Source organism: Schistocerca americana, chromosome 2 (assembly GCF_021461395.2).
Source record: "Schistocerca americana isolate TAMUIC-IGC-003095 chromosome 2, iqSchAmer2.1, whole genome shotgun sequence".
Classification (NCBI taxonomy): domain Eukaryota; kingdom Metazoa; phylum Arthropoda; class Insecta; order Orthoptera; family Acrididae; genus Schistocerca; species Schistocerca americana.
In genome coordinates, this window is record NC_060120.1 from 343,006,006 (window position 1) to 343,033,977 (window position 27,972).

Here is a 27,972-nt window from a genome sequence, read left to right on the forward strand (position 1 = left end):
TTGAGTTCTAAATCAGGTAACATTAGCCAAGTTTTTATAGTCCGAAGTTTTACTCCATTGTTGGATGTTAAAAATATAACGAGGGGAGAGAGAGAGAGAGAGAGAGAGAGAGAGAGAGAGAGAGAGAGAGAGACCGTGCTGCCAACGAAGATTTGGACACCATTACATTGTTCTATTTCTGGCGTGGTAATCACAGAAACACGATAAATGAGATTAGGACATGTACTGAGTGATATTTTATACATCGATGAATTGTAGGTGTTATGCTACTGAACTTCTCGGTGTGGTCTTCGTCTATTCTACATGGTTGTGAATTTCCTTCTGTATATTAGTGTGCTATTTGTCTTGTTGTGATACCTCACTACCCGTCAGCCTTAGAACAGCGATGTTGGAATGTGATGAAATTTTGAGACAGTTAGCAGTGTTCTGTAACTTGGCGGCGGACATCTCTTACCCGTCGTAATCAGGTGGATTCAATTGCTGTATATCGAAGACTGGAAGATTCATGAGGACACGGCAGGTAAATGATTGATGAAAGGCGAGTGGAGAGGTGAGCTCTGTACCTTATCTTCTAAGCACTCCCGGCCGCAGTGGCCGAGTGGTTCTAAGCGCTTCAGTCTGGAACCGCGCGACCGCTACGATCGCAGGTTCGAATCTTGCCTCGTGCATGGGCGTGTGTAATGTCCTTAGGTTAGTTGGATTTAAGTAGTTCGAAATTCTAGGGGACTGATGACCTCAGATGTTGTCCCATAGTGCTCAGAGCCATTTGAACAATTTTCTTCTAAACACTGTAGGCAGACATATTACAACTTCTCACGTACATCTCGTAAACTAACCGCAGTGAGTAAATTAGGGGCTACTACGAAGGTTTCTGCAGAGAGACAATCAGCGGCGGAAGTTTCATCTTTTGTTTTCTCTATAAATAAGAGACGACTTTCTTCCGTGGGTTTTGTGCGCGTATAAATGGATGGACTGACATCTTAATAGGTAGGCTAAATTTACATTTACAGCTATATACTTACTTTGCAAGCCATTATATGATATGTGGCGGAGGCTACCCTGTGCCATTACTATTCCACTAGCAAACAGAGCGTGGCAAAAAGACTACCCTATGCCTACCTATGAACACTAATTTCTCGTGTCTTCGGGATCCTTATGCGAAATGTACATTGGGCGCAGTAGAACCTTTCTGCGGTGTGCTTCAAATGTCGGTTGTCAACAGTGTTCCTCGAAAAGAACATCGTCTTTCCTCCAGAGATTTCCATTGGAGTTCTCGAAGTACCTGCCCACTAACTTGATGGGACCCAATAGGAATGCTTCTATATGGCTGTATTCTGACGGAAACCTGGGTCTGCAGACTCGTACACATCCGGGAAGTGGCGGTCGGCACACAGGTATTTTGTTATTGATCACTGCATCAGTCTTTCCAGGATATTTCGTAAACAAATGTCAGAACGTTTCGTTCTGCAGCAGGGATGAAGTGAAGCGTATTGTTCGACATCGTAGTATTTACCCCTGCTACATTAAAGCACATAGTCCTTCTGAGGAGGATAGGACAACTTTTGCGAGTCTGGAATCATTAACAGCTCTCCGGCATGGCGAGCCGTGAGTTATCGGCCAGGAGCGATACAGCCCTGACGGTGGAGGGAGGTTAAAACGGCTCTAAGCATTATGGGACTTAACATGTGAGGTCATCAGTCCCCTGGAACGTAGAACTACTGAAACCTAACTAACCTAAGGACATCACACACGTCCATGCCCGAGGCAGGATTCGAACCTGCGACCGTAGCGGTCGCGCGTTTCCAGACTGAAGCGCCTAGAACCGCTCGGCCACAGAGGCCGGCGTGAGCGGAGGGTTGAGACCCGGTGGCAGTTCTTCACATGCAAACCAGTGGCGGAGGCGTCATGGGCATGGAGAAGAGAGTGAAACATCCCACAGCCAACATGTCCCAGCAGGATTAGTTCAGGTGCAGTATTCCACAATTCTAAGCAACTTCCTTCCAACAGCATGAGAAGGCAACATTGTCAGTCATCAGCTATTTGATGATGGTTACCACCCATTTTGGTACCAGAGGATGCGATTACGTAGACTTTGGGAACCGTGCAGAGACATAACGGAAGCGTCTGTTACCTGGCGAGCGTAATACGACTGCAGGAAAAAAATTGCTCACCATGCAAGGGGAATCGTATGATCAGTATAATTAATTAGCCTATCAATTTGACATCAATGACGTGCCTCTGGTAGGTGGAAGCAAGGGCGCGAGTACCATGGACATGATTCAAGAGCCGGAGTGGTAATCAGGCGTTATTTTGTTGCACTGAGATCTTTTAACGGAATTTCAATCTCCCACCTATACAGGGAGAGATGATATCGTAATAAAATCAGTTACAGTATCGAATTAAGAGAGTTCCGGCATTCTGTGACAAAGGTAGAGCATGCTCTTAACATTCCGTCATGACCAAAAAACGAGTTCAATATTCTAATACTGTGATGTAGGACGTGACAATTATTAAGCTGGTAAGAACAGATTTTTCTACCTGATGAGAGTATACTTAGAGGAAATATAGCCTAGGCATAGTGTTGTATAGGATGATTTCCGCAACAAGTAACGATACTTCAGCGATGTGAAAGTGCTTTTATAGTCATTTCTTCCATCCTCGGAAATAACTTGTACGATAGGGAGTAATCTAAATTTTGCATGAGAAATTCAAGGTGTATTGACAAAACACAATACTTGCTTGGAATTTTTGAAACTGTGGAGTCTAACTCATTGGGGGTACTGCAGTTAGTCCAAGTCGCGCTGCATTGTGCCACGGTCAGCGGCAGGAATGGTCGGGTGGCCGGAAGTCGAGACTTGCGGCTATGACAAACGGCGGTTTCTCAGCTGGCCAGCTGTTTGGGTAGACAGTGCTCAGTAGATGGAGTTGGTCTGGACTGGAGATGACTGGTCAGTTTTCTTTTTCGTCTTTAGACGCTGTGTTCAGGTAAGATAATGCGCAACACATTCGTGAAAAATATCATGCGATATACTTCCCATATTTCTGTTGGCCAGGATATGACTTGATTCTCGTAAATAGTTATAAGTGTGTTTCATTCCAAAATCTTGTTGCTACAAGAGTCCTGTATGTAGAGTCAAGATGTTACAGGTATGTAATCTAGAGGGTTGAATCCCCTCCTACGGAAACGACAGATTGCAGAGCCTGGGCTACCCTCAGGGTGGAATCTCCGTTTTCGAAGCTTGTTGCTGTTGCTGTCTGTCCGTCCGTCCGCCTGCCTGCCTGCCTGCCTGCCTGTTCGCCGCCACCGCCGCCGCCGCCAGAGGATTCTGGGCGCCACCTTCTTGCCGCCATCGTCCAGCCGCTGCCCGGAGAGATTCACCGGCCCGCTTTCATCACCTACCGGAGGGGCTGCTGTCCCCTCGCGCTGCCGGCTCCTTCGCCGCCGCCGCCGCCGCTGTCGCTGTCTTCGCCCCACTCTCGCACGCTGCACCATGTCCTACCCCACCACCTCTATCATTTTCACCTCCCCCTCTGCTGCTCCGACCACCATCACTTCTAGCTCCTCCTCCACCCCCATCCCCGTCCTTCCTTCCCTCCCTGTCCACCCCACTCCTGCGCCGTTTTCGGCTGAAACTACCCCCAACTCTCTCTCCCCTGTCACTGCCGCCCCGTCGACATCTGCAGACTCCAACCCAGCACGGATTTCGGCTCGCCGTTCCACAGTCTCTGTGCCACCCACGCCCCCTCCCTCTGCGTCATCCGCCCCTCAGAGCAGTACTGACCCCGCCACATCCCCCTGCAACCCATCTCCCAGTCCCCTCTCCACCCTGTCCACGAAACCTTCCAAGCGCCCTAATGTTGACCCTTCCCCTGCAATCTCCTCAACAAAAACCCCTGATCCCTGCGACCCTGACCCCCACCCCTGCCACCCACACCTTTGCCCTCTCCAATCCTGACCCTCAATTCCTAGATGCCCGCACCCTCACCCTGGCCGTCCATAAATACTACACTAATGCCCCCGTCTCCCTTCTTATTCCTCACAAGGACTTGGTCCTCATTAAATCCCCCAATGCTTCCTTCCACACCGATCTCCTCTCCTGCATCGCACGTATCAAATTTGCCAATTTTGCCAATGTGCCACCCTCACCCCCACCACACCCCATCCTCTCCCCATCAGCCTCAATCCCCCCCAATGTCCACCGACTTGCACCACCGTGATCACGAAGCTTAGCCCGTGGTCACAGAGGCTGAGGTGTTGGCAGAACTCAACTCCCAGCCCAACATCGAAATCCGCTACGCCTGTTGCATCTTTAATGATGCCAGTCCAACTTATCTAATGCGGATATCCACCGAATCCTCCTCCTCCATTGACCGCCTCCTTACCAAGGGAGTCCTCATATACAATCGCTGTCACAAAGTGGACCCCTCCCATTCCCCAGTGCAATCCTACCGCTGCCCACACTGCCTCACATACATTGACCATGTTATCTCTGCCTGCAAGAAACGCCCTACCTGTCCCCACTGTAAAGCTTCCCACTTCCTAAAGCACTGCCCCAACCTCACCTCTCCCCCCTCCTGCAACACCTGTAACAAATCACATTCTACCTACTCCTTGAAGTGTAAAGCGAAACCCCCTCCAGTCACCCCTGAGCTCACTGTCCCTGTCCGTCCTGTTGATGGCCCCATCCACCCCAACAACTCGCTCTGCCCTCTGGCTACTGCAGAGGACATTATCCGTTTCATCACCATTGTGCTCCAAAACATCCAATCCTTCCAGCGCTCCCACATCCTTTCCTAAATCGCCCTCACTGCCCATTCCATCTTCTATCTTACCACCTATGCCACCTATTCCCACAACCAGGCCCACTTCACCTTCACCCCCCTCCCCACCCTCTTCTAACTCTCCCCTCCCAGGGTACAACAACACTACAGTATCCTGTACCACAATATATGCTCCCTGCCCACCCACAAAATCCTCTTCCTCCACACCCTCCAGCAGCACCGTGTGGATGCCTTCATCCTAAATGAAACCTTTCTTCAACCCTGTATCTCCATCTCCACAGATCCTTACACCCTTCACTGCACCGATAACCTGTACCCTCCGGTGTGTGGCGGTGTTACTATAGACCACCTCAAGCACCTCCCTGTTCATCCCCAACCTCTCCTTAACAAACCTGCTGAGCATCTCACCCTCAGCCTCTTTTTCCCCACGCTTACCATCACCTGTGCCACCATATATGTCTGCCCTCGCACTCCCATCCCGTACGATTTCCTGGCCCACATTGACCGCACCTTCTCCACCTACTTGATTGCTGTCGACCTCAATATCCACAGCCACGCTCCTGCCGACCATCAGCGGTGGCGTCGGTTTATCGCCACCTTCCAGGGAGCCCTGGTTCCCCTCCCCCAGCACACCTGACCCGAATCCAACACCACTCCTGATGTGATCCTTACCTCTCCCGACCTCCTTGGGTGCGTCACCCCTGGTGTCCTTGACCTCATTGCCAGTGACCATGCTCCCACTCTCCTCACTATCTCTAATGGTCGCCGTCCCTGCCCCACTCCTCACCCTGACATCCCTCCGAAACTTATCCATGATTACTCCCGTGCCGACTGGAATGCCTCTCGGGACTCCATTCACACCTAGGTTGAAGGCCACGACCTTACCCTCCAATCTTCTCATGACATCTCTCGTACTGCTGCCTTCCTGCACCAGACCCTGTCTGACGCCGTCGTCACCCATATCCCCACCAAAGCCATCCACCCTCACCGCCCAGCCCTGCTCCCACAGGCCGTCCTTCTCCTTCGAGAATCCCGCCGCCTCTACCGCTCTTTTCTCCGCACTTGTGACCGGGACACACTTACCCACCACCGGCAATTACAACGACACATCCGCAACCCGCTTATTGCAAAGAAACGCCGCGCATGGCGCCAGACATGTACACACCTCAACACCACGCTCCCAATAAACACTTCCAAGTATTGGTCTGCTTTCTGACAGCGAGACTTTTCCAGCATCCAGCTTTACAACTGTTGCTTGTAACAAAGATCTTGACAGAAAGATATGGCATAGGGCTACTTTGCACAGAGATGTAATTCGTTCTTCTTTACATGTATTAAAGTCGAAATAAGGGCAAATATTTTAATCAGACTGGCGATAACATAAGAGCACAAAATAAAATAAATAAATAAATTATTACAAGAACAAACTTCAGGTGATCTGATGTATTATTTCTATTTGTATATTACGTATAATAAAGGCAGTTTATAGCAATTTTTTTAGCGGATGAGAAGTTGGGGAACATGGTGAGATACTAGAATATGCAGGATGGCTACGGTAGATTTGGGTGACAGCTAAACGATTCCAAGTGTGTAGGTAATTGCGAGTCGTCTACTGGGTACCGGTAGACATCTCTGGTTCCAAAATGGCTCTGAGCACTATGGGACTTAACATCGGAGGCCGTCAGTCCCCTAGAACTTAGAACTACTAAAACCTAACCAACCTAAGAACCTCACACACATCCATGCCCGAGGCAGGATTCGAACCTGCGACCGTAGCAGTCGCGCGGTTCCTGACTGAAGCGCCCACAACCGCTCTTCCACCGCGGCTAGCAGACCTCTCTGGGCTGACCAGTCGTGCATGTAAACACAAATAACCGCTTGAAAACGATTAACCAATAACATAGACCTTATACGAGCTGCCAACCCATATAAGCACTGAGGAAACTGTCGTTATGTAAGAAAAAGCATGAGTCTGAAACTTTTAAATAGGAGAATTGTGATTGCTACTTAAACGTGATCATGTAAATTAAATATGTAAAAATGAATCTTTGAAAGAATGAAGAATTGACAGTAATGAGTGGTCTAGCGGTTCTAGGCGCTCAGTCTGGAACCGCGGGACTGCTACGGTCGCAGGTTCGAATCCTGCCTCGGGCATGGATGTGTGTGATGTCCTTAGGTTAGTTAGGTTTAAGTAGTTCTAAGTTCTAGGGGACTGATGACCACAGATGTTAAGTCCGATAGTGCTCAGAGCCATTTTAACCATTTGACAGTAATGAGCAATAAATGTTTGTTTAAAATTGTACGTTTTTAAACTGGAAAGAAATTGGGAATGTTTCATTATTCAAGAGAGAGTAATAGGAGAAGAATATGCTTGTGTTTTTCTTCTAAGATTGTTATAGTGATGTATGTGTTGTAGTCTCACACTGGAGAGAGGCACGACGGAGGGGCAGAAGGAGGAAGGCACGAAAGAGTTGGCACGATTATCCGAGCTGTTACCACCCAGTAGTCCAATCTGACACACTCTGTTGCTCAAGAAAGTAGTAGAGCAGGATGGCTATCTGAGGCGCGTGCCGTGGAAGAGCCCGCTGTCCATCAACCTACACAAGCTGTCGCGAAGACAATACGCTCACCACCTACCTTCTTGCCACTGAATGCGCCCATCATGGAAACTGCGGCACCGAGGGAATTTCCAAGAAACCGTCACTGCCTCACCACGAGAGAACGCACAGCTGGACGTTCCGAGGTCTACCACGAGACAGGCGTGGTCCAGCATCCCTGTTTACCTACGCTAGACTATGATGTCACGTTAGGGCTGCGTGTTGTTACTTTGCTAGACTATGATGTCACGTTAGGGCTGCGTGTTGTTACTTTCAACTGACCACTACGTGTTTCCCACGTGATAAAGGTACTTTTTCCATACGTAGTGAACACTCAGCCAGTCACAAACTTATTCCAACTTATTTCCAGCGTGATATGTGCAAAAATATATAATTTTAACTTTAATGTAGAGCCTTGTGGATGGAATGGAACAGTTTGCTGAGAGACAGGAGATTGCCAATTGCTTCTCAAGTGGACAGTAATTACGATTCACGTTGTTTAACAAGTGAAAACACACTATAAAACGCAATTTCGATGCATCTTGGGGGCACTATCAAGGAAGGAAGAGAGATTATTACGACTTTGTTTCTATATCCGTGCCCAAAACAAAGCATGAACGGTTGTGTTCATACCAAGAACTTGTACTTTTGAGACAGATTATGGTCATCAGTACTGTGAATATTTTGTCTTGATGTTTTCATCTGGTGAAGCAACAGCCGTTAAGTACTTTAGTAAATGCATCTGAACCATCAGCTGTTTTATTTAACATATATATCATCGACTAGTCTTGCTCACAGAAATCATCACTGGATGTATGTCATCACCGAAATTGAAAAATATATAATATTCACGAAAATGACATAGCCCAACAAAAATATGGGTGCAAAAATCACACGTGCATATACGAGGGTTGGAACTTTAATAGTGGCAATTATTTATTTACAGCTCGTACACAATAGATACTTGTTTTAAGGTTTTACTGACCTTCAAAGTAGTCACCAGCATTGTGTATAACCCGTTGCCAGGGATGTGGAAGTCGCAGGATACTCTTAGCAGTGCCAGTTGCGTCGACAGTACGTGCGGCGCGGTCTATTTCCCGACAAATTTGTAGCAGTTTTGAAGAGAATGCCATGGAGTGTTTCCTTCAGTTTAGAAATCGAGTTGAATTCACGAGGGCTGAAGTCATGGGAGTGCAGTAGGTGGTATAGCACTTAGCAGCCCCATCAATCAAACAAATCAGTTACAGCTTGCACTGTACGTGCTTGAGCGTTGTCCTGCAAAATGATGGTCACGTCCTGCAGAAAGTACTCTCACTTGAAGTACTCAAATTGTGTAGGTTTTGTGTACGTCTTCGACATACATAGCTTCCTGTTGAAGCCCTATTTCAGGAACTTATTATATAACTAAGGATCTGGGTAAGTATTTAATTTACCTGTAAGAACATGCACTGCCGGCCTTGGAAATGTAATCTGAAAAGACAAGTAGTAACCATTTTCTTAACATAATCTACATATGATAGTAAAACATTGTAAAGTCAGGCCAGAGTCTGTAAGCCAGGTCACAACGTTGTAGTGATCGACTATTTGACGTGGTGTGATTTAAAAGAATTAAACATTGTATACTAGTGCTTCACATACAGAGCTGTATACAGAAACGTGTTAATCATTCTCTTGTGTGAGAATCTTGGGAAGTAAACTTTCTTGTACATACGTGAATAAAGAGTATACCAACATAAACTTTATAAGAACGTGTGTTAGTGGTTCAGAACTGTGTTAAATATATAAGCTAACTGAGACTGTACACATTGGATAGTGGATAGTGAACATGGTGCGTTATTGACGATGTCGCAACGTCAGTAGCAATCAGGGTTTCAAACTTAAAGTGTGCAAAACAACAGTGAAGTGACATTATATGAAATATGGGCTTTGGTTTAATGCATCAAGTCCACAGTTAATGCTTTTTGCTGCCCGAGTTTGGCGCAGTCAACAATCAGCATTCCTCGCCAGCAACAGACGCGCCGGCGTAAACTGTTGAAGGTCGCGGGGCTGAATGTTTTCCAAATAGAGAATCCAAACTAACGGTCACTAATGAACTCGTGACACCCAAGGCAAATAAAAACTTTCAGAAATGATCCTGTGCTAGACAATAATTACGATCGATGATGCATTTTGCCTCAGCGTTAATGTCAGAGCTAGTACGGAATATAATGCTGTATTCTGGGTTTACTTCATGCAGACATCTGATGGAGTTGGCCAACATGAGTAGAGTGTCACCAGGAGCGAACTAGACGATGCAACACGAGACATCTACGCCAGCAGCCAAGCAGACTACAGCTGAGGGTCCTGGAGTCGATTCCTGTTCCAGCCGGTCGTATTCCACGCAAACTGCGGGACACACCCAATGACACGGGGACATAACAGCGGCCACGTCGGGGACGTAAATGTTCTTATCCAAACAATCAAAAATCATTTGTATAAACGTAAAAAGAGGAACTGTTCAAACCATATATAAACCGTAACGTTACAAAAAGACTTTTTCTTTGTACAATATTCAGGTAAACTCTACACAAATATGTTTTGAATGCGTGCTTCATGTGAACTAAATATGTCTTAAATTTTCAACATAAAACCTAGAATAGAGCCTATATGTAACCGGTTACATATGGGCTCCGTAGTGGTTTTCTTGGATTTCCCATTGACCTTCACCCGAATCGGGAAGGCATGCAGTAGTATATTGTCCATAAATCTAACTCGTACGCTGAAGCTGCAATAAGTGGTCGTCGAGCAGCAATAATCCTGAGGTAAAGGTTTGTAAACCTTAAACGGTTGTAGCAAACGAACTTACATCAATATAAACTGATAATGTGAAAACTGAACCATAGTGGAACAATAACGACACTAGTGGAACAATAACGAATGTTCTGTAGTATAGCAAAGCTCGTTGAATGCCAATATCAAACACTGAAAATGTCTGCCATTAACATTCCAGGGGGCCATGTAACGTCCCCATACCAATTTGTAACAATAACATTTTTTGCAAGTGAAGGGAGAGATACAAAAACTATAAAAAGTCACGTGACTGAAATGTCTGAAGACAGTGTTTTGTACGAATAATTACGAAAACAGTAGTTGTGCTGATAAGTGTTCATCTGCGGTCTTCAATCGATTCACATATGAAGGACTTATTTCAATAGTGATACAAGTCCATTACCTCCACTTTTCTGCCTATAATGTCTCTGAAATTAATGATCCAAATAAACAGAAAGAAAGGTTGATCTCTAGCAAGAAGGCATATGTTTGAATATTTCTTGTATCTCAACTGCAGATTTTCCAGCGCTCATGTAACTTAAGGAGTCTGTATCTCAAAATGAACAAAAATGGACTTGTACCACTATTGAAATAAGTCCCTCATATGTAAAGGTTCTCTCCCGCGCTCCCTCCCCCCCCCCCCCCTGTCTCTCTCTCTCTCTGTGCGTGTGTGGCTGTCTTTCGAAGCGTTGTTAGTATCCCGCTTATCCAGGTCCGTAATGTTGTAATGTACTGTAGTTTGCTGAGTTGATGTCAAGTACATAATAAGTTAGAAAGTCAGCTGAGTTTTATTTATAAAAGTGTTAAACCTGCGCCGGCCGGTATGGCCGAGCGGTTCTAGGCGCTTCAGTCTGGAACCGCTACGGTCGCAGGTTCGAATCCTGCCTCGGGCATGGATGTGTGTGATGTCATTAGGCTAGTTAGGTTTAAGTAGTTCTAACTTTTAGGGGACTGATGACCTCAGATGTTAAGTCCCATAGTGCTCAGAGTCATTTGAACCCATTTTGTTAAACCTGCGACAAATTGCCCCAGTTTTGAGAATTGTAGCACTGTCTACAGCGGAACAAAAACAACATCGCTGGAGCGGTGCAGTCCGCCGCCATTACGTAGCATATTTAAAATTTACATTATTGCTTTACAGGCGCGCTACTATCAGCATACATTGTTTAACAATTTTTTCTTTAGCAAAGCTGGAGACCTGGACTACGCCATTTTATTGACTGATTTGCCAATCATTTTCAGGTATTGTGTGGAATTAGGCAATGGCCTGTACTACGTCTAATGGACGACGAGTTTTATTAAAAAAGAGTTAACATTATACGTGGCATAGCACATTGGAAAACAAAGTGAGAGTCAAAAGCATATTATCCGATAACATATGCGGTTGGATAGAAAGTTTTCTAACAGACAGAGAGCAGTATGTCGTCCTGAATGGGGTGACTTCAACAGAACCAAGAGTAATTTCATGTGTGCCCCAGGGCAGCGTAATAGGTCCGCTGCTTTTTACGATTTACGTAAACGATCTGGTTGATGGTAATGACAGAGGTATTAGACTGTTAGTCGATGATGCTGTAGTCTACAGGAAATTAGTATCACACGAAAGTTGTGAATGAATCAATGAGGAATTGTAGAAAATAAATGCTTTGTGTAATGACTGGCAGCTATCTCCCAATATTAGTAAGTGTAACCTACTGTGTATAACAAGACGAAAATCCCCATTAATTTACGAGTACAAAATAAATGCTCAGTCTCTGGAAGTGGTAACATCCGTCAAGTATCTGGGTGTGACTATTCGAAATGATCTCAATTGGAATGATCAGATCACACAAGTAACGGGCAAGGCGAACTCTAGATTACTGTTTATTGGTAGAATGCTGAAGCCATGCAGTCCTTTAACAAAGGAAACTGCATACAATACGTTAGTTCGTCCAGTATTAGAGTATTGTTCGTCTGTATGGTACGCTTACCAGTTGGGTCTGATTCAAGAGATTGAGAAGGTGCAAAGAAGAGCGGCAAGATTCGTGACTGGTACATTTAGCCATCGTGAAAGCGTTACTGATCTCATAGAAAGTTTGAAGTGGGACACACTTGCAGATAGACGACGCGCTAAACGAGAGGGGCTGCTCACTAAACTCCGAAATCCGATCTTCGCCGAGGATGTAGATTGGTTCAAATGGCTGTGAGCACTATGGGACTTAACATTTGAGGTCATCAGTCCCCCAGAACTTAGTACATAAACCTAACTAACCTAAAGACATCACACACATCCATGCCCGAGGCAGGATTCGAACCTGCGACTGTAGCGGTCGCGCGGTTCCAGACTGAAGCGCCTAGAATCGATCGGCCACTCCGGCCGGCGAGGATGTAGAGCATATACTATTACGACCAACTTTCAAGTCGCGCAATGTTCACCATTCAAAGATAAGGTAAATTAGAGCTCGTACTGAGGCGTTCAGACAATCGTTCCTCCTTCGCGCGATCCGCGAGTGGAACAGAGGGAGGGGGGAGGGGGGAAATATGACTTTGGCGCGAATTGTGCCCTCTGCCACACACCGCTTGGTGGCTAGCAGAGTATATATGTAGATGACGTAGATGTAGATGTGGAAGGTGCATTTGGTGGTGTTTTAATGTGTTCGTAAGATATCGACCGTATGTGGCTTAGAATTTGCATAGCGTTGTTAGATTGTTTTTACTTGTTTACTAATTGAAGTAATATTACGCTACACATAGACAATTTCGCTGAGATAGTAATATTTAATTAACATAACAATAATATTTTCAAGTTGTTGTTGTTGTTGTTGTGGTCTTCAGTCCTGAGACTGGTTTGATGCAGCTCTCCACGCTACTCTATCCTGTGCACGCTTCTTCATCTCCCAGTACCTACTGCAGCCTACATCCTTCTGAATCTGCTTAGTGTATTCATCTCTTGGTCTCCCTCTACGATTTTTACACTCCACGCTGCCCTCCAATACTAAAACCGAGCGAGGTGGCGCAGTGGTTAGCACACTGGACTCGCATTCGGGAGGACGACGGTTCAATCCCGTCTCCGGCCATCCTGATTTAGGTTTTCCGTGATTTCCCTAAATCGCTTCAAGCAAATGCCGGGATGGTTCCTTTGAAAGGGCACGGCCGATTTCCTTCCCCATCCTTCCCTCACCCGAGCTTGCGCTCCGTCTCTAATGATCTCGTTGTCGACGGGACGTTAAACACTAATCTCCTCCTCCTCCTCCCAATACTAAATTTGTGATCCCTCGATGTCTCAGAACATGTCCTACCAACCGATCGCTTCTTCTAGTCAGGTTGTGCCACAAGCTCCTCTTCTCCCCAATTCTATTCAATATCTCCTCATTAGTTATGTGATCTACCCATCTAATCTTCAGCATTCTTCTGTAGCACCACATTTCGAAAGCTTCTATTCTCTTCTTGTCCAAACTATTTCAAAAAAATGGCTCTGAGCACTATGGGACTTAACTTCTGAGGTCATCAGTCCCCTAGAACTTAGAACTACTTAAACCTAACCAATCTAAGGACATCACACACATCCATGCCCGAGGCAGGATTCGAACCTGCGACCGTAGCGGTCTCGCGGTTCCAGACTGTAGCGCCTAGAACCGCTGCCACCCCGGCCGGTCTCCAAACTATTTATCGTCCATGTTTCACTTCCATACATGGCTACACTCCATACAAATACTTTCAGAAACGACTTCCTGACACTTAAATCTATACTCGATGTTAACAAATTTCTCTTCTTCAGAAACGCTTTCCTTGCCATTGCCAGTCTACATTTTATGTCCTCTCTACTTCGACCATCATCATCAGTTATTTTGCTCCCCAAATAGCAAAACTCCTTTACTACTTTAAGTGTCTCATTTCCTAATCTAATTCCCTCAGCATCACCCGATTTAATTCGACTACATTCCATTATCCTCGTTTTGCTTTTGTTGATGTTCATCTTATACCCTCCTGTCAAGACGATGGTTCAAATGGCTCTGAGCACTATGGGACTTAACATCTATGGTCATCAGTCCCCTAGAACTTAGAACTACTTAAACCTAACTAACCTAAGGACAGCACACAACACCCAGCCATCACGAGGCAGAGAAAATCCCTGCCCCGCCGGGAATCGAACCCGGGAACCCGGGCGTGGGAAGCGAGAACGCTACCGCACGACCACGAGATGCGGGCCTTGTCAAGACGCTCACCATACCGTTCAACTGCTCTTCCAAGTCCTTTCCTGTCTCTGACACAATTACAATGTCATCGGCGAACCTCAAAGTTTTTATTTCTTCTCCATGGATTTTAATACCTACTCCGAACTTTTCTTTTCTTTCCTTTACTGTTTGCTTAATATACATATTGAATAACATCGGGGAGAGGCTACAACCTTGTCTCACTCCCTTCCCAACCACTGCTTCCCTTTCGTGTCCCTCGACTCTTATAACTGCCATCTGGTTTCTGTACAAATATTTTCAAGTAACATATATAAAACATAGTTAACCAGATACGGGCACATTAAACGCGAAACTTTATGGATGGACGTTAAATACCTCATTTGTCTGAAAATGATTAGATATTACCATTTAGAGACATATACGTCTAAAAAGCTTACTCAGACTAACTCGCACCACAGAGGGAGAAATGAATGTGCAGTTCTGGCGTCATACAGCGCTGACCAGTGGGAGCGCTTCGGCCGCATCTCTCCGCCCTCGGTTCTGCGACGTCTGCGGCGGCCGCTCCACGCCGGCGAGGCATCTGTGTACCGGAGACGGCTCGGTCTCTGGCGGTGCGTGTTAATCTACTTTGCCGTGACGCAGGCCGCAGCCGCATTGTGCGCCAGCGGTCGCGACGTAATCCGTCGCGCGGACCTGACAACCAATCTGGCCGGCCGACGCGGGAATAAGCGCGGCGCGAGTATATCGAGGCGCGTGTTTGCCGACGCTCTCGTCGGCTGATGAACTGCCGCACCGGTCCAGAGCTTTCCGCAGCTTTTGCCGCGCGCGAGGCAGCTGTCGGATAAATTTCGCCGCCGGGGATGAAGCCCTCACTCGTGATACATATAGATGGCTCGGCACGGGCTGCGACAGAATCGGGAAAAATTGCAAACCTCAACCGGGAGACGTACACTGAACTTTTATCGAGAATTCGGGGCCACCTGCGGTACGGACAGATATAAACACGAACACTCGAAATGCGCCAGCTGTTAGTGACACCTCCAACCCCCTTGCCTTTCTCGCTCTAATATTTTTTTCTGAAACCTCTGAGATTATTTAGAAAAACAATTTACAGGAGAAATGGTCAATATTCAGGGACATGATAAGAACGATCATTCGAAGCAAAAATGTATAGTAAACGTGGGTTCCAAAATGTGTACCTTAAGAAGTACAGGCACATCTTCATCTTTGATGCTGTGAAACAAATCTCTTCTACTGCAAGATATTTTGCTTTCCATATATTGAGAGGTCACAGTTTGGCGCAAAACAAGAAAAAATTATAAATCTTCATTTTAACCAACAGTTTTTTTATTCAAACTATATATCTACTGGTTCCGGTCATAGCGTAGACCATAATAACTGGATGACTGTCAACATCGAAATCGAAAAAAAAAGAAAACATAGCCTTGATACATATTTCCAGTGTTACATATAACCTACTATGGTGTGTTGAGGTCATGATGTACATTGATCAGCCAGAACATTACGACCACGTACCTAGTAGCCGGTATGCTCACCTATGGCATGGATAACAGCGGCGACTTGTGACATGGAAGCAATGAGGCCTTGGTAGGTCGCTGGAGGAAGCTGGCACACACAAGTCACTTAATTCCCGTAAATTCCGGGAAGAGAGACGATCAGCTCTGACGCCACGTTCAGTCACATCCCAGATGTGTTCGATCGGATTCAAAGCTGGCGAGTTGGGGAGCTGCCACATCAATTGGGGCTTTCCACTGCGTTTTTTTTCCAATGTCAATAAAATTCACCAACAGCCGTACACTTTAAGATATTTTATTTTATTCTGAAAGCAGTCAGTTTCTTCATTTCATTTTGGCATCTTCAGGCCCCATAAGCTTCTATCCAACTAAACGAACTTGTCGTATAGCGCCATAAATCACTCGATATCGTGAATTCCAATCGTTGTACAACTGAGTTTCTCGAACCACTCCTTCACACACCTGTCCTTGTGACATGGCGCATTATACCGATGAAATACACTCCTGGAAATTGAAATAAGAACACCGTGAATTCATTGTCCCAGGAAGGGGAAACTTTATTGACACATTCCTGGGGTCAGATACATCACATGATCACACTGACAGAACCACAGGCACATAGACACAGGCAACAGAGCATGCACAATGTCGGCACTAGTACAGTGTGTATCCACCTTTCGCAGCAATGCAGGCTGCTATTCTTCCATGGAAACGATCGTAGAGATGCTGGATGTAGTCCTGTGGAACGGCTTGCCATGCCATTTCCACCTGGCGCCTCAGTTGGACCAGCGTTCGTGCTGGACGTGCAGACCGCGTGAGACGACGCTTCATCCAGTCCCAAACATGCTCAATGGGGGACAGATCCGGAGATCTTGCTGGCCAGGGTAGTTCACTTACACCTTCTAGAGCACGTTGGGTGGCACGGGATACATGCGGACGTGCATTGTCCTGTTGGAGCAGCAAGTTCCCTTGCCGGTCTAGGAATGGTAGAACGATGGGTTCGATGACGGTTTGGATGTACCGTGCACTATTCAGTGTCCCCTCGACGACCACCAGTGGTGTACGGCCAGTGTAGGAGATCGCTCCCCACACCATGATGCCGGGTGTTGGCCCTGTGTGCCTTGGTCGTATGCAGTCCTGATTGTGGCGCTCACCTGCACTGCGCCAAACACGCATACGACCATCATTGGCACCAAGGCAGAAGCGACTCTCATCGCTGAAGACGACACGTCTCCATTCGTCCCTCCATTCACGCCTGTCGCGACACCACTGGAGGCGGGCTGCACGATGTTGGGGCGTGAGCGGAAGACGGCCTAACGGTGTGCGGGACCGTAGCCCAGCTTCATGGAGACGGTTGCGAATGGTCCTCGCCGATACCCCAGGAACAACAGTGTCCCTAATTTGCTGGGAAGTGGCGGTGCGGTCCCCTACGACACTGCGTAGGATCCTACGGTCTTGGCGTGCATCCGTGCGTCGCTGCGGGCCGGTCCCAGGTCGACGGGCACGTGCACCTTCCGCCGACCACTGGCGACAACATCGATGTACTGTGGAGACCTCACGCCCCACGAGTTGAGCAATTCGGCGGTACGTCCACCCGGCCTCCCGCATGCCCACTATACGCCCTCGCTCAAAGTCCGTCAACTGCACATACGGTTCACGTCCACGCTGTCGCGGCATGCTACCAGTGTTAAAGACTGCGATGGAGCTCCGTATGCCACGGCAAACTGGCTGACACTGACGGCGGCGGTGCACAAATGCTGCGCAGCTAGCGCCATTTGACGGCCAACACCGTGGTTCCTGGTGTGTCCGCTGTGCCGTGCGTGTGATCATTGCTTGTACAGCCCTCTCGCAGTGTCCGGAGCAAGTATTGTGGGTCTGACACACCGGTGTCAATGTGTTCTTTTTTCCATTTCCAGGAGTGTATGACACTGCCATAGGGTAGCATGATCGTCGTGAAGTGGTGTACGTGGTCTGCAACCAGTGTAGGATATTATTTGTCCGACATGGTGCTTGGCACGAGCTCCCGTGGACCCATGGCTGCCCAGGTGAATGCTCCCCAGACAAATGGAGCCGCCGTCAGGTTGTCTCCGTCCCGCAGTGCAGGTGTTAATGAGCTGTTGGTCTGGAAGATGACCCATTCGCGCCCTCCCATTGGCATCAAGAGGAAGGTATGGGGATTCATCAGACTATGCAACACTCTGCCACTGCGTCAAGTGCCGATGGTCACATGTCCATTTCAGGTGAAAATGCCTCACCCCGACAGGAATCGAACCCGGGACCCCGTGCTCGAGAAGCGAGAACGCGACCGCGAGACACCCGAGCTGCGGGCACGGAAGAAATACTTCAGCTGATCGATGAAAGAAGGAAGTACAAAAATGTTCAGAGAAATACAGGAATACAGAAATACAAGCTAGTTAGGAACGAAAGAAACAGGAAGTGCAGGGAAGCAAAGGCGAAACTATTACATGAAAAATGTGAAGAGATCGATACAAAAATGATTGTTGGAAGGACTGACTCAGCATATAGGAAAGTCAAAACAATCTTCCGTGAAATTAAAAGCAAGGGTGATAACGTAAGTGTGCAATGGGAATTCCACTACTAAATTCAGAGGAGAGAGCGGATAGGTGGAAAGAGTACCCTGAGTGACTCTGCGAGGGGGAAGACTTATCTGATGATGTGATAGAAGAAGAAAGATCATTCAATAGGGAAGAGAGAGGGGATCTAGTAGTAGAATCAGAACGTAGCAGAGCTCTGGAAGACTAAAACTCAAATAAGGCAGAAGGGATAGATAACATTCCATCGGAATTTCTAAAACTCTTCCGGCGTATCCATTAGCGCCGGCACGAAGATGAAGAACACAAGAGTAGGGAAGGCTGTGAGACGACGTCAGCCTATGTCCCGCTGAGTAGGACCGCACCACGACAGGAGCGGCCCCTACAAGAAGAGGCTCCTGGCAGCCTCGGCCGCACAGTACTAGACCGCCACTATCAGACCAGGACAGTTACAAGACGGACACTAGGATAGCACTACGACGGCAGTTGTTAGTGATCCATATCCATTGCTTGTATGGACAGTGTCTATGGCGAAGAACATTACTAGTTTGCAAGTCGCCAATCGCTTGCGACACGTTCTTGTAAATCCAAAGTTAATATTGTCAATCTTCTTTATCGTAATAAAAACTATTAATGTGATTTGCTCGAATTGTTGTGTAGCTACACGAGAAAGCAACATCCTTTAGGCACACTATAAGAGACGAGTGGGCAGGACTCAACAAAAACCATGGGGGAAGTGGGAACAAAACGATTATTCACGCTAGTGTGTTGAATTTATGACACTGGCGATATCCCATCAGAAAAAAACATCGAAAAAACATCATCCACGCAATTTCCAAGATTGCAATGGCCGACAGGTGCGAAAATTATCGCACAGTCACATTAGCAACTCATGCATCCACGCTGTTGACAAGAATGATATAGAGAAGAATGGAAAAGAGAATTAGGGATCTGTTAGATGACGATCAGTTTTGTAGTTTGCACCATAGGGACAGATCTGACGTTGCAGTTGATAATGGAAGCAAAACCGAACAAAAATCAAGACACTTTCAGAGGATTTGTGGACCTGGAAAAAGCGTTCGACAATGTAAAATGATGATCGACATTCGAAATCCTCAGAAAAATGGGAGTAAACTTCGAGGAAAGACGTAAAATATGTATACAATATGTACAAGAACCAAGAGGGAATAATAAGAGTGGAAGACCCAAAACGAAGTGCAGGAATCAAAAAGCGTGTAAGACGGGAATGTCGCCTTTCGCCCCTGCATTTCAGTCTATACTGAGAAGAAGCAATGACAGAAATAAAATAAAAGTTCAAGAGTTGGATTAAAATTCAAAGTTAAAGGATACCAATGCGAAGATTCGCTGATGACATTGCTATCCTCAGTGAAAGTGAAGAAGAATTACAGGAGCTGTTGAATGAAATGAACAGTATAATGAGCACAGAATGTGGACTGATAGTAAAGCGAAGAAAGTCGAAAATGATGAGAAGCAGCAGAAATGAGAAAAGAAAAGCAAGAAACTTAACATCATAATTGGTGACCACGAAGTAGACGAAGTTAAGAAATTCAGCTAGCTAGGTAGCAAAATAACTCATGACGGACGGTGCAAAGAGGACGTGGTAAGCATACTAGCAATGGCAGAAAGGGCATTCCTAGCCAAGAGAAGTCTACTAGTATCAAACGTAAGTCTTAATTTGAGGGAGAAGTTTCTGAGAATGTACGTTTGGTGCACGGCATTGTATGGCAGTGAGACATGGACTGCCGGCCGGTGTGGCGGAGCGGTTCTAGGCGCTGCAGTCTGGAACCGCTTGACAACTACGGTCGCAGGTTCGAATCCTGCCTCGGGCATGGATGTGTGTGCTGTCCTTAGGTTAGTTAGGTTTACGTAGTTCTAAGTTCTAGGGGACTGATGACCTCCGAAGTTAAGTCTCATACTGCTCAGAGCCATTTGAACCATTTTTGAGACATGGACTATAAGAAAATCGGAATAGAAGAGAATCGAAGCATTTGAGATGTGGTCCATAGAAGAATGTTGAAAATTAGGTGGACTGATAACGTAAGGAATGAGGAGATCCTTCGCAGAATCGGCGAGGAAAGGAACATAGGGGAAACGCTGACAAGAAGGAGGGACAGGATGACAGGACATCTGTTTAGACGTGGCAAGCCGCATCAAACGAGGACTAAAAATAAAAGATCTCAAACTAGGATATTTGTACTCTTATTTGTAAACCCGTAATATGTGCACTGCTTTCTGTAGTATCTAACAGTCATTCAGATTACCAACCCGAATATTTACAAAGTGTTTACAGGAGCACTTGTTCTTCCAAATATTACTGAGAAAAACTTTCGTCAACACAATGCTGGCTGCCAATATCAGCCTTTGCATGCACTCAAACGCGTAGATTGTGATGGAGGTGGAGAGAGTTACAATGCTACATAACACATCGTAGGCTTGTGTGTTGGCTTAAGTTATCTGAAATACAGCTATATGCTTACCGATTCTTACAAGGTCGCATTTATATGTGTAGTGTCTGTTCTTTCGGACATGTAAAAAAAAAAAAAAAAAAAAAAAAAAAAAAAAAAAAAAAAAAAAAAAAAAAAAAAAAAAAAAAAACCGGACATAATTTGTATGATTCAGAAGCTGCATATAGGGTGATTTATAATCTTCTCACCTTTACGGCAATAGGAACGTAATCAAGAGCTAAATATTACGAAATGAAATTGTAATTTTTCCTCAGAGTCCATGTGCCATGACGAGAATGGCTTTTTAAGAACTGAAACCTTCATTATGTGTAGCAAGAACAGGAAGTGTATTTCTTCATAATACAAAGTTATATACGAAAGAACAGAAAGCGTATTTCTTCATAATACAAAGTTATATACGAATATCTTGACGTACTGCTCTTCTTCAAGCAAAATTGGGGAACGGTGGACTCAACGCAATTAGCAGCAGATGGTTGAATTGACAGTCCCATCATAAGAGTTGAAAGCCTGGGTCGTTACTTGGTTGTCCCACGGAAAAATAAAATATTCGATGGACGCTGTGCGAAAAAATAATCTTTATCTAACAATCGTCTCCTAAATCAAAAGCTCTTGACGGAAATGTGGAATAAAGAAACTGGCAGCAGACGTTCTCGCTGACACTGGAAGTAAATGTTCACATCCAAAGTTTACATCCTGCTTGGAAACAAAATGTACCTCAAATAAAGGAAAGAGAAGTTTCTTCCAGATATTCTACAGATCCAGTCTCAGGCACTGTCATTCAGTAGGCAAGCCGGCTGTCCCCAGTACACAAGGAGATATGTATTGGAACATTCTTGAGACAAGTTGCCTACGTCTGTTTTTCTATTAGCTCTCCTACGATGAAGTGTTACGTAACTAACAAAAATCTCAACACATGGACCATAGAAAAACAAATAAAGATTTTGGACAGCACAGTAGATTACGAAATCACACTAAGTGGAGAGAAAAGAGAACACATCCCCCTGGAAATTTTAAAATCATTGGGGGGAAGTGGCTACAGAACGAATATTCACTCTGATGTGTTGAATGTATGAAACTAACGATATACCAACAGAAAAAAACATAGGAAAAACATACTATTCCCGCAGGCCGGCGTGGCCGAGCGGTTCTAGGTGCTTCAGTTTGGAACCGTGCGAACGCTACGGTCGTAGGTTCGAATCCTGCCTCGGGCATGGGTGTGTGTGATGTCCTTAGGTTAGTTAGGTTTAAGTAGTTCTAAGTTCTAGGGGACTGATGACCACAGATGTTAAGTCCCATAGTGCTCAGGGCCATTTGAACCATTTAGACAAGAAGAGAATAGATGCTGCGAACGGCTGAAAGTAAGGGGAAACTACAGCCGTAATTTTTCCCGAGGCCATGCAGCTTTACTGTATGATTAAATGATGATGGCATCCTCGTAGGTAAAATATTCCGGAGGTAAAATAGTTCCCCTTGCGGATCTCCGGGTGGGGACTACTCAAGAGGACGTCGTTATCAGGAGAAAGAAAACTGGCATTCTACGGATCGGAGCGTGGAATGTCAGATCGCTTAATTGGGCAGGTGGTTTAGAAAATTTAAAAAGGGAAATGGATAGGTTAAAGTTAAATATACTGGGAATTAGTGAAGTTCGGTGGCAGGAGGAACAAGACTTTTGGTCAGGTGAATACAGGGTTATAAATACAAAATCAAATAGCGGTAATGCAGGAGTAGGTTCAATAATGAATAAAAAAATAGGAGTGCGGGTAAGCTACTACAAACAACATAGTAAACGCATTATTGTGGCCAAGATAGACACGAAGCCCACGCCTACAACAGTAGTACAAGTTTATATGCCAACTAGCTCTGCAGATGATGAAGAAATTGATGAAATGTATGATGAGATAAAATAAATTATTCAGGTAGTGAAGGGAGACGAAAATTTGTCATGGGTGACTGGAATTCAACAGTAGGAAAAGGAAGAGAAGGAAACGTGGTAGGAGAATATGGGTTAGGGCTAATAAATGAAAGAGGAAGCCGCGTGGTAGAATTTTACACACAGCATAACTTAATCATAGCTAACACTTGGTTCAAGAATCATGAAAGGAGGTTGTATACATGGAAGAACCCTAGAGATACTAGAAGGTTTCAGATAGATTATATATGCTAAGACAGAAATTTAGGAACCAGGTTTTAAATTGTAAGACATTTCCAAGGGCTTATGTGGACTCTGACCACAATCTATTGGTTATGAACTGTGGATTAAAACTGAAGAAACTGCATAAAGGTGGAAATTTAAGGAGATGGGACCTGGATAAACTGAAAGAACCAGAGGTTGTAGAGAGTTTCAGGGAGAGCATAAGGGAACAATTGACAGGAATGGGGGAAAGAAATACAGTAGAAGAAGAATGGGTAACTCTGAGGGATGAAGTGGTGAAGGTAGCAGAGGATCAAGTAGGTAAAAAGACGAGGGCTAGTAGAAATCCTTGGGTAACAGAAGAGTACTGAATTTAATTGATGAAAGGAGAAAATACAAAAATGCAAAAAAAGAAGCAGGCAAAAAGGAATACAAACGTCTCAAAAATGAGATCGACAGGAAGTGCAAAATGGATAAGCAGGGATGGCTAGAGGACAAATGTAAGGATGTAGAGGCTTATCTCACGAGGGGTAAGATAGATACTGCCTACAGGAAAATTAAAGAGACCTTTGGAGAGAAGAGAACCACTTGTATGAATATCAAGAGCTCAGATGGAAACCTAGTCCTAAGCAAAGAAGGGAAAGCAGAAAGGTGGAAGGAATATATAGAGGGTCCATACAGGGGCGATGTTCTTGCGAAATGGGAGATATGATACTGCGTGAAGAGTTTGACAGAGCACTGAAAGACCTGGGTCGAAACAAGGCCCCAGGAGTAGACAACATTCCATTAGAACTACTGACAACTTTGGGAGAGCCAGTCCTAACAAAACTCTACCATTTGGTGAGCAAGATGTATGAGACAAGCGAAATTCCCTCAGACTTCAAGAACAATATAATAACTCCAATCCCAAAGAAAGCAGGTGTTGATGTGAAAATTACCGAACTATTATTTAATAAGTCACAGCTGCAAAATACTAACGTGAATTCCTTACAGACGAACGGAAAAACTGGTAGAAGCCGACCTCGGGGAAGAAAAGTTTGAACACGTGAGGCAATACTGACCCTACGACTTATCTTAGAAGAAAGATTAAGGAAAGGCAAACCAACGTTCCTAGCATTTGTAGACTTAGAGAAAGCCTTAGACAATGTTGACTGGAATACTCTCTTTCAAATTGTACAGGAGGCAGGGGTAAAATACAGGGAGCGAAAGACTATTTACAATTTGTACAGAAAGCAGATGGCAGTTATAAGAGTCGAGGGACATGAAAGGGAAGCAGTGGTTGGGAAGGGACTGAGACAGGGCTGTAGCCTCTCCCCGATGCTATTCAATATGTATATTAAGCAAACAGTAAAGGAAAGAAAAGAAAAGTTCGGAGTAGGTATTAAAATCCATGGAGAAGAAATAAAAACTTTGAGGTTCGCCGATGACATTGTAATTGTGTCAGAGACAGGAAAGGACTTGGAAGAGCAGTTGAACGGAATGGTGAGCGTCTTGACAGGAGGGTATAAGATGAACATCAACAAAAGCAAAAAGAGGATAATGGAATGTAGTCGAATTAAGTCGGATGATGCTGAGGGAATTGGATTTAGAAATGAGACACTTAAAGCAGTAAAGGAGTTTTGCTATTTGGGGAGCAAAATAACTGATGATGGTCGAAGTAGAGAGGATATAAAATGTAGACTGGCAATGGCAAGGTAAGCGTTTCTGAAAAAGAGAAATTTGTTGACATCGGGTATAGATTTAAGTGTCAGGAAGTCGTTTCTGAAAGTATTTGTATGGAGTGTAGCCATGTATGGAAGTGAAACATGGACGATAAATAGTTTGGACGAGAAGAGAATAGAAGCTTTCGAAATGTGGTGCTAAGGAAGAATGCTGAAGATTAGATGGGTAGATTACATAACTAATGAGGAGGTATTAAATAGAATTGGGGAGAAGAGGAGTTTGTGGCACAATTTGACTAGAAGAAGGAATCGGTTGGTAGGACATGTTCTGAGGCATCAAGGGATCACCAATTTAGTATTGGAGGGCAGCGTGGGGGGGTAAAAATCGTAGAGGGAGACCAAGAGATGAATACACTAAGCAGATTCAGAAGGATGTAGGCTGCAGTAGGTACTGGGAGATGAAGAAGCTTGCACAGGATAGAGTAGTATGGAGAGCTGCATCAAACCAGTCTCAGGACTGAAGATCACAACATCAACAACTTTTCCAAAAGGTACGATCAAAACAACCACAGACTCCTGCAAAACAGACATTTTCTAAAATGATGTATATGGGAACATTATCTAACAGAATAAACAGATTCTTTAGAAACCCTAGTTTAATCATTGCTTTTTCAACCACTAACATGCTTTTCAATAAACTCAAAACATTATTGGGAATTCCGATAAACAGTACTGTGGATCAGGAGTGCATAAGTTAACTTTAACGATTGCGACAAACTATATATTTCCCAGACTGGTCGTAATTTTTAAACCCGCTTCAAAGAACACATTTCAAGTACATCACGTGACAAATTAGTTTTTGGGTAACACCTTACTAGCAGCAAATATTCGGAAGACGACATCACGAATAACCTTCAGGTTATGCACACCAGCTGTAAAGGTTTACTTCTAGCTTTGTTGGAAAAATTAGAAATTTTTGTTCAGTAAAGGAAAAGCCCACTAGCTATGTTAAATGAACAGTTAGATTTTCGTGAAAAATCCTTTTTTGAATTATTTGAAGACGTCTTTTGTAATAGAGGATACTTGCTCTTCCAGCTATCTATGGTTCTATTTGATTTTTTATTTTCTTTGCTACAGATGGTTTTAAGAATTTTAGCATAAAATAGACAATAAACCTTATAATGTACCTCATTATTCTAACAGTTGTGACTCTCTCCTGATATAAAACGTGGAACGGTCGCATAAATATTAATTTATAGTACCAGTAATGTAAGCGATTTTACGAACGACATGTAGACGATTTTAACATAATTACTACACTTTCACTGCTCTTCTGAAGGTATATTTCTATTCTAAACTCTAAATGTTTCTAAATGATTTGCAACAAATCGTTTCCCCTTGTGAACAGTGATGTATTGAAGATTATCCACAATAACATAATGTGCTTAAACTGGCGCCACTTCTATGAACAACGCCTCTTTTATCTTTGGTGAGTGATATCGACCTTCAGTGTTATACAAGTGTCCAATACATCTTTGACAACTAACAGACATATCAACTTGGATATCTCCATGGAAACGGCGATCTAATACGTTATTAGAAGCACCAAGAGATGGCACACATATACAACGATGCGTTTAGTTTTTTCCAGTGTTTTTTAAGACTTTAAGTAACTGACTACTAATACAAATAAGTCAATATGTATAATTTTCGTATTAACGCCCCCAACCTTTGGTATTCAAAAATCCCGCCGCCTTTACCTTATATCGCTGTCTTACCGTCGCTCACTAGCGCCTCCCATCGTATGACTACTTTCTGCGTTAGTACACACCTGACCGCCTTCCGCGCTGTACCCGTGCAACCACCACAGAGTATGTATAGATTCACGTTTTATGTTACTTTGCTACCTTATTATTTTATAAGCCTGTGCCGGCCGCGATGGCCGAGCGGTTCTAGGCGCTTCAGTCTGGAACCGCGCGACCGTCCGGTCGCAGGTTCGAATTCTGCCTCGGGCATGGATGTGTGTGATGTCCTTAGGTTAGTTAGGTTTAAGTAGTTCTAAGTTCTAGGGGACTGGTGACCTCAGAAGTTAAGTCCCAAAGTGCTCAGAGCCATTTAACCCATTTTAGAAGTCTGTCATGCTTAGGCGTCCTTTCACTCGATATGGGCAGCATGACAAAAAATTAACATGGCGATAACGATGTCACTTTGTTACGGTTTTAGTGTCCTCCATGGATTCCACACGGATACGCTTTCCGGTTTTGCTCAGTCAGCCTTACGGTCTTGGCATTCATTAATAACAGTGTGAGGGTGAGTGAGGGGGAGAAGGTGTGAGAAGGGCGTCGAAAGGGGTGGAGTTGGGGGTGGTCATTTTAGCCCCCAGTTTCGATCTTTCCTTATTTGTGTCTTTCGTTTTCACTCAGTTTAGTTATCTACGGTCTTTTTTTCTTGGAACGATCCACCACATCATTCGACCAAATGTCCTGTTTCATCTGTTTCGCCGACGTCTGCTGTACAGGGGTTTGACTTTTGATTACGAACATGGGGACATCTTGGTGTGCTATTGTGACACAGTTGTAAATATGTTTTAATTTTGATTTTTTCCTGCCTGTTTAAATACTTCACATACGATCTATAAAAATATTTACCAAAATCCTCTTACAATTCTGGAAAAATCTAAAAATAAAAAAAGTTGTAAAAGATTCTTATGGTACTTTGAGCATATGTATTAAATGGGATCGTTTCCTCCTTATAGTAGTTAACCTGAGGATGCTGTTTTAATACAGAGAAATCGATTGTGGTGATAAAGAAGTATTAATTACAGCTGTGTTGCGGTCTATTTTACTTCCATCCATCAGCTATTACTCTGGGAAATATTGCGGTTTACCGGCCAATCTGCAAATTACCTGGTGACAGCAGCAGACGAAATGTGTGCGACCTGTGAAAGCGTGCGCTCGCTACCGACGTCCCCACGAGGGAAGAGGGAGAGCGATGCATCCCGGATGTCGCCCCCACGGCACAATAGCGTGCCCGCTCAAACGCCCCCGCGGCTCGGCTCGCGCGCCTGTTTGCCCTCGTTAGGGATGCGGCCTACTCGGCTACAAGCAGAGCGCAGGATCGACGCGCCGGCCGCACACGCAAACGCAGTCGTTAGCCGTCCCCAGGGTCGCAGCACGACGCACGACGCACGACTTTCGTCTCCGGCTCTTCTTGTAATGATTTTGGAGCACAGCTTGCATGCTGTATTC

At 45.0% G+C, this 27,972-nt stretch overlaps 1 protein-coding gene across 1 annotated transcript in view; it reads left to right on the top strand.

The window, feature by feature from the left end:
- Positions 1-3,138: 3,138 nt before the first annotated feature.
- The window catches only part of LOC124594001 (uncharacterized protein C6orf132 homolog), a 66,920-nt gene continuing 42,086 nt past the window's right edge, over positions 3,139-27,972 (top strand). Inside the window, exons 1-2 of the mRNA XM_047132353.1 lie at positions 3,139-3,147; positions 3,239-3,479. Of these exons, the coding sequence (XP_046988309.1) occupies positions 3,139-3,147; positions 3,239-3,479 (250 nt within the window). The remainder of the gene's footprint in view (positions 3,148-3,238; positions 3,480-27,972) is intronic.